The sequence below is a fragment of the Penaeus vannamei genome, chromosome 25, assembly GCF_042767895.1.
Source record: "Penaeus vannamei isolate JL-2024 chromosome 25, ASM4276789v1, whole genome shotgun sequence".
NCBI lineage: Eukaryota > Metazoa > Arthropoda > Malacostraca > Decapoda > Penaeidae > Penaeus > Penaeus vannamei.
This window is the reverse complement of record NC_091573.1, coordinates 10,643,767-10,656,266: the sequence shown is the minus strand read 5'-3', so window position 1 is coordinate 10,656,266 and position 12,500 is coordinate 10,643,767. Positions and strand designations below refer to the sequence as shown.

The 12,500-nt window shown below is 36.2% G+C and overlaps 1 protein-coding gene across 1 annotated transcript in view; it reads right to left on the bottom strand.

Moving 5' to 3' along the window:
* The window catches only part of LOC113821257 (protein saal1), a 13,689-nt gene that overhangs the window by 358 nt on the left and 831 nt on the right, over positions 1-12,500 (bottom strand). The window contains exons 2-10 of the mRNA XM_027373746.2: positions 11,746-11,930; positions 11,183-11,311; positions 10,812-10,919; positions 9,786-9,986; positions 8,777-9,059; positions 7,168-7,266; positions 6,615-6,758; positions 5,650-5,888; positions 1-2,246 (exon numbers count right to left, since the gene is read on the bottom strand). The exon at positions 1-2,246 is cut by the window's left edge and continues 358 nt beyond it. Of these exons, the coding sequence (XP_027229547.2) occupies positions 1,602-2,246; positions 5,650-5,888; positions 6,615-6,758; positions 7,168-7,266; positions 8,777-9,059; positions 9,786-9,986; positions 10,812-10,919; positions 11,183-11,311; positions 11,746-11,922 (2,025 nt within the window). The 5' untranslated portion in view covers positions 11,923-11,930 and the 3' untranslated portion in view covers positions 1-1,601. The remainder of the gene's footprint in view (positions 2,247-5,649; positions 5,889-6,614; positions 6,759-7,167; positions 7,267-8,776; positions 9,060-9,785; positions 9,987-10,811; positions 10,920-11,182; positions 11,312-11,745; positions 11,931-12,500) is intronic.

The window sequence follows — 12,500 nt, the reverse complement described above, 5'->3', positions numbered from 1 at the left end:
CCAAGTTTAAGTTCAGTTAAAAAAGAAATTGCATTATCTATTAAATTTTGTCTTCAAAAGTGTGCACTGACATAAAAAACCTGTGCATTTGAAAGACTTGTTAGGGTAATAGGAAGAAGGGGTAAGGGGTAAGGGGTAAGGAGAAAGGGTAAAAGGGAGGAAGAATGCAAAAACGAGTAAAGGAAGAGAGCCGGGGAAAATGAAAGAGAAAAAAAGAAAGGGGAAAAGGAAAGAAGGGAGGGAAAAAGATGGAATGGAAAAGTAAAGGAGAAGGAGGGAAAAGGCAAGGAGAAAAGAATGAAGAAAGCGGAAAGGGAAAAGGAGAGTGGGAGATGAGGAGGAAGAGGAAAGAAAAAAAATGTTGCCTGAATTTATGTTTCAACATGGCATCTGCAAGGCTAGTGAATACCACAGACTTCTCTCTAAGAGACTACTCTAAAGTTACATTACAGGACAGAATTCACTGCAGGCAAAACTGGTAGAACAACAATTACAATGTGCACATAATAACGGGCAACACAATGAAGAAGAGAAGATGCAGTGAGATTTGAAAGGGAAAGAATACAGCACAGTCCTAAATACACTGTTGAAGTGACCATACTGACTGAAATCTAAAAAGCTACATGACTTTGAACAATTATCATTAAACATATAATCTGACTGACTTGTAAGTTAGAAATTACTAGATAATGAAAAAAGACTTTCATAAACACAAGTTAGAATGACCACAATACTTCTGGTTGTTTACTAATGCTACTAAAACTTTCTAGATAATGAAATGTGACTTTCATAAACAAGTTCATTAGAATGACCACAATTATTTCTGCTTTACAAATGCTCCTAAAACTTCTGAGAAACTTCAACATTTTACTAGAGTAATTACTTCCTGTCCCCTAAAAAAATCTATGCTGAGAATACATCAAAAACACTTACTACCAATAACTAAAGGCCATTAACTATAAACACTGCTCAATATGACCAGAGTTTATAGTAACAAATGTAGAAAAGGTATAATAAAAAAATCAGATACTTCAACAAAACTACATTAAATTCTAATGAAAATATCAAATTCACATAGATCAGTTACACCTCTTGTGATATTGTTCATTTTCATTTATGCCTTACCTACATCAATATATCTGTAGTGTCTATTTACAGTTTACATTACAAATCACAAACATTAAAACATATCTTTCCCAGTGTTACTCTCACCTGCTTGTATAAAAGAAGCCCTAAAGTTCATGCATGTGCCTTCTACAAAGGACCGTTATATAACTGTAAAAAATCCTAAAGGCTCAGGATTTTTCAGTCTATACATTTTCCTCAATGTATAGAAATCAGACAAAAGAGAGAGAGGGAGAAAGAAAGAGAAAGAGGGAGACAGAGAGAGAGAGACAGAGAGAGAGAAGGAAAGAGAGAGAGAGAGAGAGAGAGAGAGAGAGAGAGAGAGAGAGAGAGAGATGGGGTGGGGTGGGGTAGGGTGGGGTGGGGTGGGGTGGGGTGGGGTGGGGTGGTGTTGACGGGAGGGGAGAGCAGGAGAGGAGAGGAGAGAGAAAGAATGCTATGAAAAGCATTGAAAAACTTTACTACTTTGCACTTTGTCAGGCATACATGTCAGACAGTATAGTAACAAGGCGGTTATGAGACCCTGTATCCAGCAACTGTTCTTGCAGCTGTCCAACAAGCAAGGGTTCCCTTGATCGCACAACACGGAAGAAAAGCTGCACTTCATGTGCATGACATTCATTAAGAGCTGTGAGAACTGCTCCTAAGTCTGGGCAGCATTTTATTACTCTGACACAATAATCTGATAAACTATCTCTCAGACTATGAAGTTTAGCCCGTCTGTCCTCACTGCTTATCGCATTCTCCTCAGCTTTGTCATCAGCTGTGAAAACATCATCCCCACCTACAGCTGCACAGCTAGGACCAGCTCCTGGAATGACTGCGGCTTCCGCTCCCCTTTTCCCTCCTGAAGATCTTGCTTGTCTACCGTGCCCTGGGGATCCACTGCTCTTATGATTGGCTACCTCCTGGCTCCCTTCCTGTTCATTCATGTGTGCCCGCCTGTCACCCACGCGTACCGATTCTCCTTTCTGGTTCTCGTGGTCAGTTGGGTCGGTCTCCATTTTGTCCTCTTGTGATGTTCTGCTTCTTCTGCTTCTACTTCTGCTAATGCGCTTTCGTCTAACTTTGGTGCTTTGACTAACAATTTCACTTTGATCACTTGTAGAATCTTGTGAAGTCTGGAGACCCATAATTCATTAAGATGAGATAAATTTGATTTAAAGAAGTTGTTATCCAAGGGGGGAAAGAAAGGAAACAAAGAAAAAAAAAAAAAATCATACAACAGCAATTCAATATGAAACAAAACACAACTCAAAGTTTGAAAAATAAAATAAAGGACAAACAAACTGAAGAAGCATATGAGTCTTCAAATATTCCAGAGTAAAAGATATAAATGAGCAACAGAAATACCTCTGTTTATCACCTGGAAGCACTTTACCTGCGAGAGTAAAGCCTAAAAGGTGATTATCAAAAACTTGGTAACTTCATCCTGCATACCGCTCACAAATTAGCAATAAAAATGCCTTCTCTTTCTCTTCAGTCCTTTACCACATTTAAATCAATATAAAAATTCTCCTCAAACAATGATTATTCATCTAAACCCATAAATCAATAACACTTTTTTCCTTTTCCACCATTAAGATCACATAATCTGAGTGGTAGTTTGAAACATTTTTTGCTAACATCTTAAAAGATTATTTTCAAGTATCAATTAAAAAACTGAAATATTTTAATCCTTACAGTGTTCTCTCATTCATGTGAAAACTCTAAATACATGCTCAAAATGCAGAGGATGATATACCTGGCTTCAAAACCTGAAATACTTTCTTCAACTTCTCGAAACAGGTAATGCTGTATGTCAGACCATTTATCCTAGTAACATCTACAGATACATTCTGTATCTTATAAGTAGATAACCTGAAATCAAAAGTTGTAAGGGAATCTAAAACAAGATAAATAAATAGATAGCTGAATATGGGGACACAGACACACACACAAACGTGCTTAAAAGTGCAAATTTCTGCAAAAATACCACTAGTTAATCGTTTTGATCAAACAATTGTAGGTAACATAAAACAACAGTTCTTTAAAATAGAAGAAAAATAAAATCAAGGCTAATTCCTTGTTTATGTGGATTTCATAATAATTTACAAATGCCAAAAACACAACTGGGGAATATTTACATATGACTACCCTGTAATTCAAAATCTTATTCAGTTAGGAAAAGACATGCATTTGTGGTCAGAACAAAAGAATAAAAAGTGAATCACATAGGATTAGTAAGAAAAGGAAAGAGATTATCAATAATTTATAGTGGAAGAATAAGAAGAAAAGAAAACAACCCAAATAAGCTTAATGAAAGATTATCATCTCCCTCTGTCATCTATTTTCCCTTCAAGTATCTCTATGAACCGAAGACACCTTTTACCAAATTTGGTTTTCATCTATTTAGCTATCTATTTATCTATTTCCCTCTCTATTTTTTCCAATATTGTGGTTTTAGAACTCAAGGGGGCCGTCACACTCTAGAATGAAGATCGTTAATTATGATTAGATTTTTGCAATTCTTTAATATGTTATATATACATTTACTACGATTTACATCACAAAGTTTCATATCATTTGGATAATATACAATAAAGTTGTAAAAAAAAAAAAAAAAAAAAAAAAAAAAAAAAAAAAAATATATATATATATATATATATATATATATATATATATATATATATATATATATATATATATATATAGATTTTGAAAAAAAAAAAAAAAAAAAAAAAAAAAAAAAAAAAAAAATATATATATATATATATATATATATATATATATATATATATATATATATATATATATATAATTCTTACTTATCCATTGACTGAACTTCTTAATAAAAATACCATATATACTCCATAGCAATACCTACACATTACAAGATTCTATCATTAGATTACAAGAGATTTTTTTTCAAATTTTCATCACAAATGTGCCTTTCTACATAATGTTTGGGCTTTATCATTTGCCAAGATCATGTAAAGCTTTTCAAAAACTGGCAGGCTCTTTTCCAGTGACTTTTTCATTATCACCAATACATTCATAGTGTCTATAGGGCACTGGTTGGAAAGTTTTCTCCAGCCACCTACACACAATATCATCCCTATACCCCCACTCTCCTTGAAGATGCTCCTCTTCCTAACCCAATCATACACTGGTATTTTTCTACCATGTTTTTCTTGTGGACAGAGTGTTCTGAGTGTGAATATGTAATTCTGGTACATAGGACATGTTACATGCAGCACCAAACCCCTTATATTTTCCTCTTCCACATTCTCCCTCCTGTCCATTATGTGTCAGTGTTGCATTCTGTGGTATATCAATTTGTATTTACTATCTATAAATCTCTATATAGAGAAATACAGCTAAATACATATATCAATCTTACATGATTATTCTTTATATATTTTTAATATCCCAATAATTTTGTGCTCTATTGAAGTTTTATGTGTCTGATATAGGACAATGACGAACATTTTCTGGAGAGTAAAACTGAATTCCTCGCTTGTCAACAGTGTAAATCTGCCTTAGTGAAACTAGAAAAATTAGGCCTTCTTTATAGCTTCTTTGGATGGTAATTTACTGAACTTGATTTTTTTTAACCCAAATAAATGATATATGTAATACTATTAAACCCAAAGTTCACAGAATACTGTAATTAATGTTTGAGCTACAAATATTTATTTGTGTTTCTTATCACCTATTCAAAGAATGCATCTCTAACATTCTACAAAGGTAATCATTATTTTCTTTGCAACTGAGAAAGAAGACATTTGAAGATTTCCTAGCCAAATTGTGATCATATCAAACAATATGCACAGACTACGAAAAAATAAAATTATAATTTTTGTAGAAAAATATTCACTAATCATTCAATTACAATCATAAGATCAAGATAATTGAAAAAAGCAAAAATTTACTTAAAGAACCATCATATCTGATGAAGAATTTGAGTATTTTTCAAACCAAGTTTCACTAGCGCATACAAAGTTTTGTTGTGGTTGCTCTTGTCATTGAGATGAAAGGTATAATTGATTTCCTCATAAAACAATTTCTGAAATTCAATCTTATTTTGTATCTATATTCGTATCTTATTTGCATTATTCAATAATTCTGCCATGCAGTTATATTCAATTTCTAATATCCGATCATAAGCTACTTCTAATATTTAATTACATGGCAAATCTAATATTAAATCATATTAATAAAATAAACAAGTAGTGTTTATAAATCTAGTTTTGAACTTAAGAAGCCTCATGGATTCCTTCAAACACCTTACTCTCATGGATTCTCCACACAAGATCCCCCGATATCTCTTCTTCAATGGATCACACCCAAAAGTCTAACATACAGCTAACTTTGAGTCTCAGAAAAAAAGAAGAGAAAGAGAGAAAATGAAAAGAACGAGAACATAAAAGTGGGACCTAAGATAGAGAATGAAACTTAATGAGAAAGAGAAAGAGAGACAAAAATGCAGAGACACAGATGGACAGACTAGTTGCTGAGGAAGCCAGCTCAAGTAGTGCTTACCTGCCGATGTGTGTAGTGGTGAGTGGCCCCATGAGTGAGGGCCAAGAGCTTGCCTACAGACAGCAGGATGTTGGGGTGTCTCATGGTAGGCACAAGGAGCTCAAGTAGACCCAGGGTATATGTGAGCTTCTCACTGCTCTCCTCCACGAAAAGTTCCTCCACGTCCTCTACCTTGACCAGGTGCTCCACATAACTTACCAAAATGGGCTCCAAAAGAGATTCATACTGATCAAAGCTGCCTGTTGATGAGCAGTAGGTTATAACAACTGAAATTAAGCTGAGAGAAAGCAAAAAAAAAAAGTGCAATAATAATAATAATAACAAAAGTGATCTAATAAAACACACACACACACACACGCACCTATATATGCATATGTAAGTATGTCTGTCTGTCTGTTTGTCTGTATGGTGCACAGACATTGGTTAGTGGACAGGATTTGGCAAACTTGTAAAACTGAGAAGACATAAAATTGTGCTGACACTATCTGAAAGTAGTAGTATGGACTACATCATGTGGCGGTCCTATCAAAACCAAAGTCATCTGGTGCACCCCCCCCACACACACACACACATGCACAAACCCACGCATGCACATACCCACACACACAAACACTCACACCCCCGCACACACACAGACATGGACACTCACGCATACACGCTTACATACATGCACACACACACACACACGCGCAAACACACACACACACACACACACACACACACACACACACACACACACACACACACACACGCACACGCACACGCACACACATACACACACACACACACACACACACACACACACACACACACACACACACACACACACACACACACACACACACACATCCATGCACAAACACATGCACGTACACACACTCACAAACTCTACACCAAGCATAAACAACACTCCCAACATTCAACCTCTGCATTTTTGATCCTGCTCCAATCCCTGCCAAACTTACTAATTAAATGTGCAGCAGGTGTGGCAACAAAGCTGTACAGGATGAGCACTCCACTATGAACTTCCTTAGGCAACTCTTGACTGCCACTCACTTCTGACAGCTTGAGAAACTGACGCATCACCTCCACCACACCTTCCACTAGCCCTGGTGACATTAGACGCATAAATTTCTGGTGTTTGGAAAACTCATGTGCTTCACCTGGTAGATGAGCAATGAAAATTCCTTTCTAAATAGAATTACTTAATCCTACGGTTAAAAGACAAGAAACTATTTCCTCCAGGTCACTATTGATAACAATAGCATTTTGGGAATATGTCACTCTTTTCAAGGAAGGCACATGCTGTAGGACAACAGAGCTCCTTTCTCTTTTCTCACACAAACATTTCCAGAATACTATGCTTGACATCTATATAGATAATGCATATACACAATAGGAATTCATATAATTTCAGCTGAAGATAACATATTCACACACTTTATATAAACACATCAGATTCATGAAAGTGCTCTTCAACATTTGAAGAATACAGTATAACAGTTAACAGTTCCTCACCAGACTCAGTATAATCAGCAGCCATATAGCACTGGTCATTAGGAAGCCAGATGTACATCAGTGCCTCAAGAAACTGCATAAGAGAACTAAGAAGAACCTCTGGAAAGACATTAAATTAAGACACAATATTTTAAACATTGAATTCACTTTTCTGCAGAAACTAAAACATGTTTTTATATAAGCACTTACAAATACTGAAACTAGAAATAGAAGAAAGAACATTAAAATGAAATGAGGACATAATATAAGCAATGACAAAGTTTATATAATCTGTTCAATGTATTTTTGGCAGACAGGCACTTCGGCATAGTGTACTTGGGCCTCTGCTTCTTGACAAAATGACCATCAATATCCATACTAATTAACTATAATAATTATCATTATGTAAATAAAATATTGGTACTAGATACTCAAATGCATCTTATGTAGGTGATATTTGCGGTGACTATCAAATCTAAGGATTTTAGGAGATACTATATTGTTCAGAGCTCAGGTGCATTGACCTAATCACCTTATACAACTAAGCATTGTCATATAGCTTACAGGTGGCAATTGAATTGATCAGGTGCTCAGGTCACCTTATACAATGAAGCTTTGTCATATAGCTTACAGGAAGCAACTGAACTGATCAAGCTCTGGCTTCAGCAAGCTTATACTTTCTGATGGATATTGAGGTGTCGCTCTGCCTATGTGGTGATGCCTCCGATTCTATCTCTTGCACTGACTGCCTTGGTAATTTGCTACAGTGACTGCTATGCTAGAGTGATTTTACATGCCCTTTGCAAGGCCATTGTGCCATCCATCAACTGAGACACCTGTCCTTGGTAAGTTTTCTTTAATTCTCTCATTTATATTTCAGGAACAAATTTTGACTGTAGCCTTTTCAAAATCAGACAGTAAGAAAACTTGAAAGAGAGATGAATTCCTAACACCAACTGTGGAGAATTTAACGTGCTGAAAAATTTTGGGATGGTTCTAGTAATTGTACTTTTTACATACACAAACTTGTAAGTGTTGCACAATTCCAAGGATGAAAATATTAGATAGTACTTCCCATATCTATCTACTACCACTACTACTAATAAAAATTTATCTTGTATTATTTTGGGTTAAGACAATGACAGTGTGTGGCATCTGCTCTCGTAACAAAGATAGCTATTACTATGTTGTAAAAAAAAAAGATATGTAAAAATAAATCTCAAGACAAAGTTACAAATACTATTAAATAACAATAGTAATAGTTAAAAAAAAAACATATAACTACAGTAACAAAAACAAAATGTGGATGACCATTACAAACAGATCATCTAAGGCTGCATGAAATTAGGGTCAAATGAATTTTAACTCCTACAGAGGTGTTGGAAGGTGATGTTCAGAAATTAATTTGGGAGATTTTATCAGTTAAATGTTCCATTAAATAAAACAAAATCTGGTCAATCTGGATATTTTAACAGGAGCATCAGATTTATCAAATGCCTGTCAAAATCCCAATGAGCTGAAAATACCACACTTTATAAACTACCTTACATTTACAAACATGATCACCCAAATTTTATTCTAACATCAAGAGAACATTTACGTAAGCCACAATTAGCCCCATTCTACTCACCACTCAGACTGTTCTTCAGGATGAAGATAAGTGCCACCTTCAGTGCTTCCTGACCCTTAAGTGCCAACACCAATGGGCATTTTGAGCGGTCCTCTGGCTTCACACGGTGAGTCACGTGCCAGAGCAGCAGTTGCAAGAGCCTCATACACTCTACCAGAGTTGGCACATCATCAGTGGATTGTAGTAAGTTCAGGCAGGAGGACAGGAGGGCTCTGTGTTCGATTACTTTCTCGCAACCCTCAGCCTGGCAGCATATATTGGCCACAACGCCCACTACCACTTCCTGAGATGATTATAGGGAAATATTTATCAATATCATATATGGTAAGGATCTGATGTATACTGAAAAATTCACCATTACCAGTGATGATGATGTGATGGTTTCTGCCTTATGAGGCTTGGATCTCACTTGCAATTAATGATTTTATCTCAGGTCAGGCCTTAACCTTTATTTGCTATTATTATTGAATTGGTAATAAAAACTATTGCTTCCAACATTAATACTCTTAGTTATATTTCTGCTTCGTCATTTTCTGACATTCAGATATCTACCAGGCTTAAGTGCCTCTCCCAAACATTAAAACTTGTCCTTAGTCAACCACTAACCAATCAGTAACCCCTTCCCGCCCAGATAAGTCAAACAAAAATATTTACATTTCTTATAAAATGGGGACAATGTGATAAATATGGTGAGATTTACAGGTGCTGAATAGATGTATTAGTTCAGGAAATTTAATTTTCCTCCATATGGAACCTTCTGTGAAATTACAGTATAAAATATGCAAGTTTTATAAGAGACTGAATGACATTTTGTTATAAATGGCATAAAGAAGAGGGAGACAATAAAGCACCAGCTAATAGATGAGAAAGTGATAGAGTGGAATAGAGAGAGAAAAAGAAAAGGATCAAAAAAAGAAAAAAAATGAAAAAGAAAATGTTAAAATAAGAATCACAGAGAAAGAGAAAGAGTGTGAGACATGCAAAAATACACCAATGCTCTCTGACTAACTGTGAGCCTAGGCGCCCGTGAAAGTGTGATGATATCCGTTGCCAGATGCAGGATGTCAAAAGCCCCAAACTCCAGGAGATGCAAGACTACATCCTTCTCTGCTGTCATGTCCCACAGCTGGCATGCTGCATTTTCCACATCCTCTGCCAACTCTACAATACCAGCCTTGGATGGTACGGTAGTGGTGCTTAGACCCCTTGCCTGGAAGTGGGAAGTTGTGTCAATGTGATTGTTTCCATTTCATTTTTAAGCTTAAATTTGAGAAATTGTGAAATCTAATCTTGTTTTAGATATCTGTGTTTCTGAGTAACATGATTGGGATTACTATCAAGCATTTTCTTTTTCTTTTGATCCGTCATAGAATAATAAAAAAAAAATTGTATAAAATTGATTTCTTTGGTTCTCTTTAAGAAACTGAGTTCTTATCCATATGATTCATAAATGGGTCAGAAAAGCAGAACTTAAATTAGAATCCATCTACCTAGCTCTAAAATATGTAAAATATCTGTACATCTACACACTCCTATAATACATTTTGGCATTAACAGCAAATGCATTTACAAAAACACTGATACTAATTCCTCCAGTACACATTTTTACGCCAATTATTTTTTCCTTATTTCTTCCTCCCAACAAACTTCAAATATCTCCTGACAACCTTTAATTTGCTCTGATTTGCTCATTGCTATGGTCCACTAAGGAGTCAGCTATCCATGAGAGAGCAAAAGTCATTCAAAGTCAGCTTGTACTACTTTAGGGGAAAAAAATAAAATAAAATAAAAAAGAAAAATAAAGGTATCCCTTCCAAATTTTTTTTTATACCCTTAATCTTCCATTTTTGGTCCTTTCCTTTCCCTCTGTTTCTTTATCTGCTCCTCTTTTTCTCTGCTATTATCTGTTCCTCTGAGTCTGTCATCATTACCCATCCTCTATTTCTATTATCTTTACCTGTAACTTGTTTCTATTGTCATTACCTATCTATCTGTTTTACTGTCAAAATTTTCCCTCAAGCTCCAGTGTTCTTACCTGTCCATCCGATTCCTTCATCTCAATAACATCCCCATCTCCTCCTTCCTCCTTTTTGTCATTTTCCTCTGCTGGCCCATCATCAGTTCCCAGATATTCAGGCAAAGCCTAGAGTGGAGGCAAATTAATTACTTAATATTAGTATTACAGTATATAAGGAAATGGAAAGAGGTAAAAGAATTATAGAGGTTCTTAATATTAGTATTAAAGTATATAAGGAAAATGAAAGAAGTAAAAGAAGTATAGAGATTCTATCAGAAAAACTAGCAAAATCTCTTTACTTGTCTGTGTTAGGACGCTATAACAACAGCTATTATTATTAACTATTATCAATCCCATTATTTTCTTACTCTTACAACAATGTCTCTTACCTTGGTGATGGTCAAAAGTGTATTCAGGACCCAGCGTTGTGTGTAAGCAGTGTCCCCTATGGCGTCACCCCTCAACACAGCCGACTCTGCCTCTCCGAGCTCTGAGGGTGGTGGGGGGTTCACTAAACTCTGCAAAAGAAAATGGACTGAGGCATGCTGGGAAATGTGCTTTACTGGAGAAATATTAATTGTATGATCAAAATTCTTATCTGAAAAAAGGCCAAGTAGACAGAGTAGGGAGACAGAAAGAAAGGAAGAGAAGAGAAGCGAGGAAACTGAAAAAAGAGATAAAGAAGGGGGGGGGGGGGTGAGAGAGAGAGAGAGAGAGAGAGAGAGAGAGAGAGAGAGAGAGAGAGAGAGAGAGAGAGAGAGAGAGAGAGAGAGAGAGAGAGAGAGAGAGAGAGAGAGAGAGAGAGAGAGAGAGAGAGAGAGAGAGAGAGAGAGAGAGAGAGAGAGAGAGAGAGAGAGAGAGAGAGAGAGGGAGAGACAGAGAGAGAGAGAGAGAGAGAGAGAGAGAGAGAGAGAGAGAGAGAGAGAGAAAGAGAGAGAGAAGGGTTGCTAACCTCTAAAGAATTGCTTTTACTCCGAGATTTGTCTCCTCCATCAGATAAGGGCATACTGGGTGTTTCTTCTAATCCATCAATTTCCTTGTTCTCAACAGTGGGACAATGCTCTCCTAGCCCTGGTGATTCATGTGGACTCTTGTAGTTCACAAGTGCAATGTCTGGGGAGGAGTCCATCTTGAGTTCTGAAACAAAAACATTAATACAAATACTGATTGTAACTACACCACTACTCCCAACAGCCTAATTAGTAGCTTGTATTCAGGAAATATATAGCTGGTAAATGGATCATTGCTGAAATCTATATTTGAAAGTTTAATTCATTCCCCTTTTTTTCTTTTTAGTTTGTACATGAAAAGACATAAATTACTACGAAACCCTTGCCCTTAAAAAAATATTTTTGAATTATTAAAAAAAGAACTGAGATGTGTTTTAAAAGTGATTTTGATGATTTTGGTATCAGTGAATTCCTCTCACTCCCTACTATACAGATATAAAGAGATTATTGCATAGAAACCCTCAAACCCTAACATTCTTGGCCCTGAGAGCAGGGGAGGGCATGGTAGTTACTAATTGCAGGGTAAAATATGAATAGTATACACAAAAGCAGTCAATATATTGTCTAATGCAGGTGATTGTGCTCCCTTTGACCCCGCCCAGGAAAACAAAGAATCCTCCACATATTCACGTCAAGACAGAGCAATGGACGGACTTGGATCCTTCGTGTTCCATTGCGGGGGTTAGGGGGTGGCAGC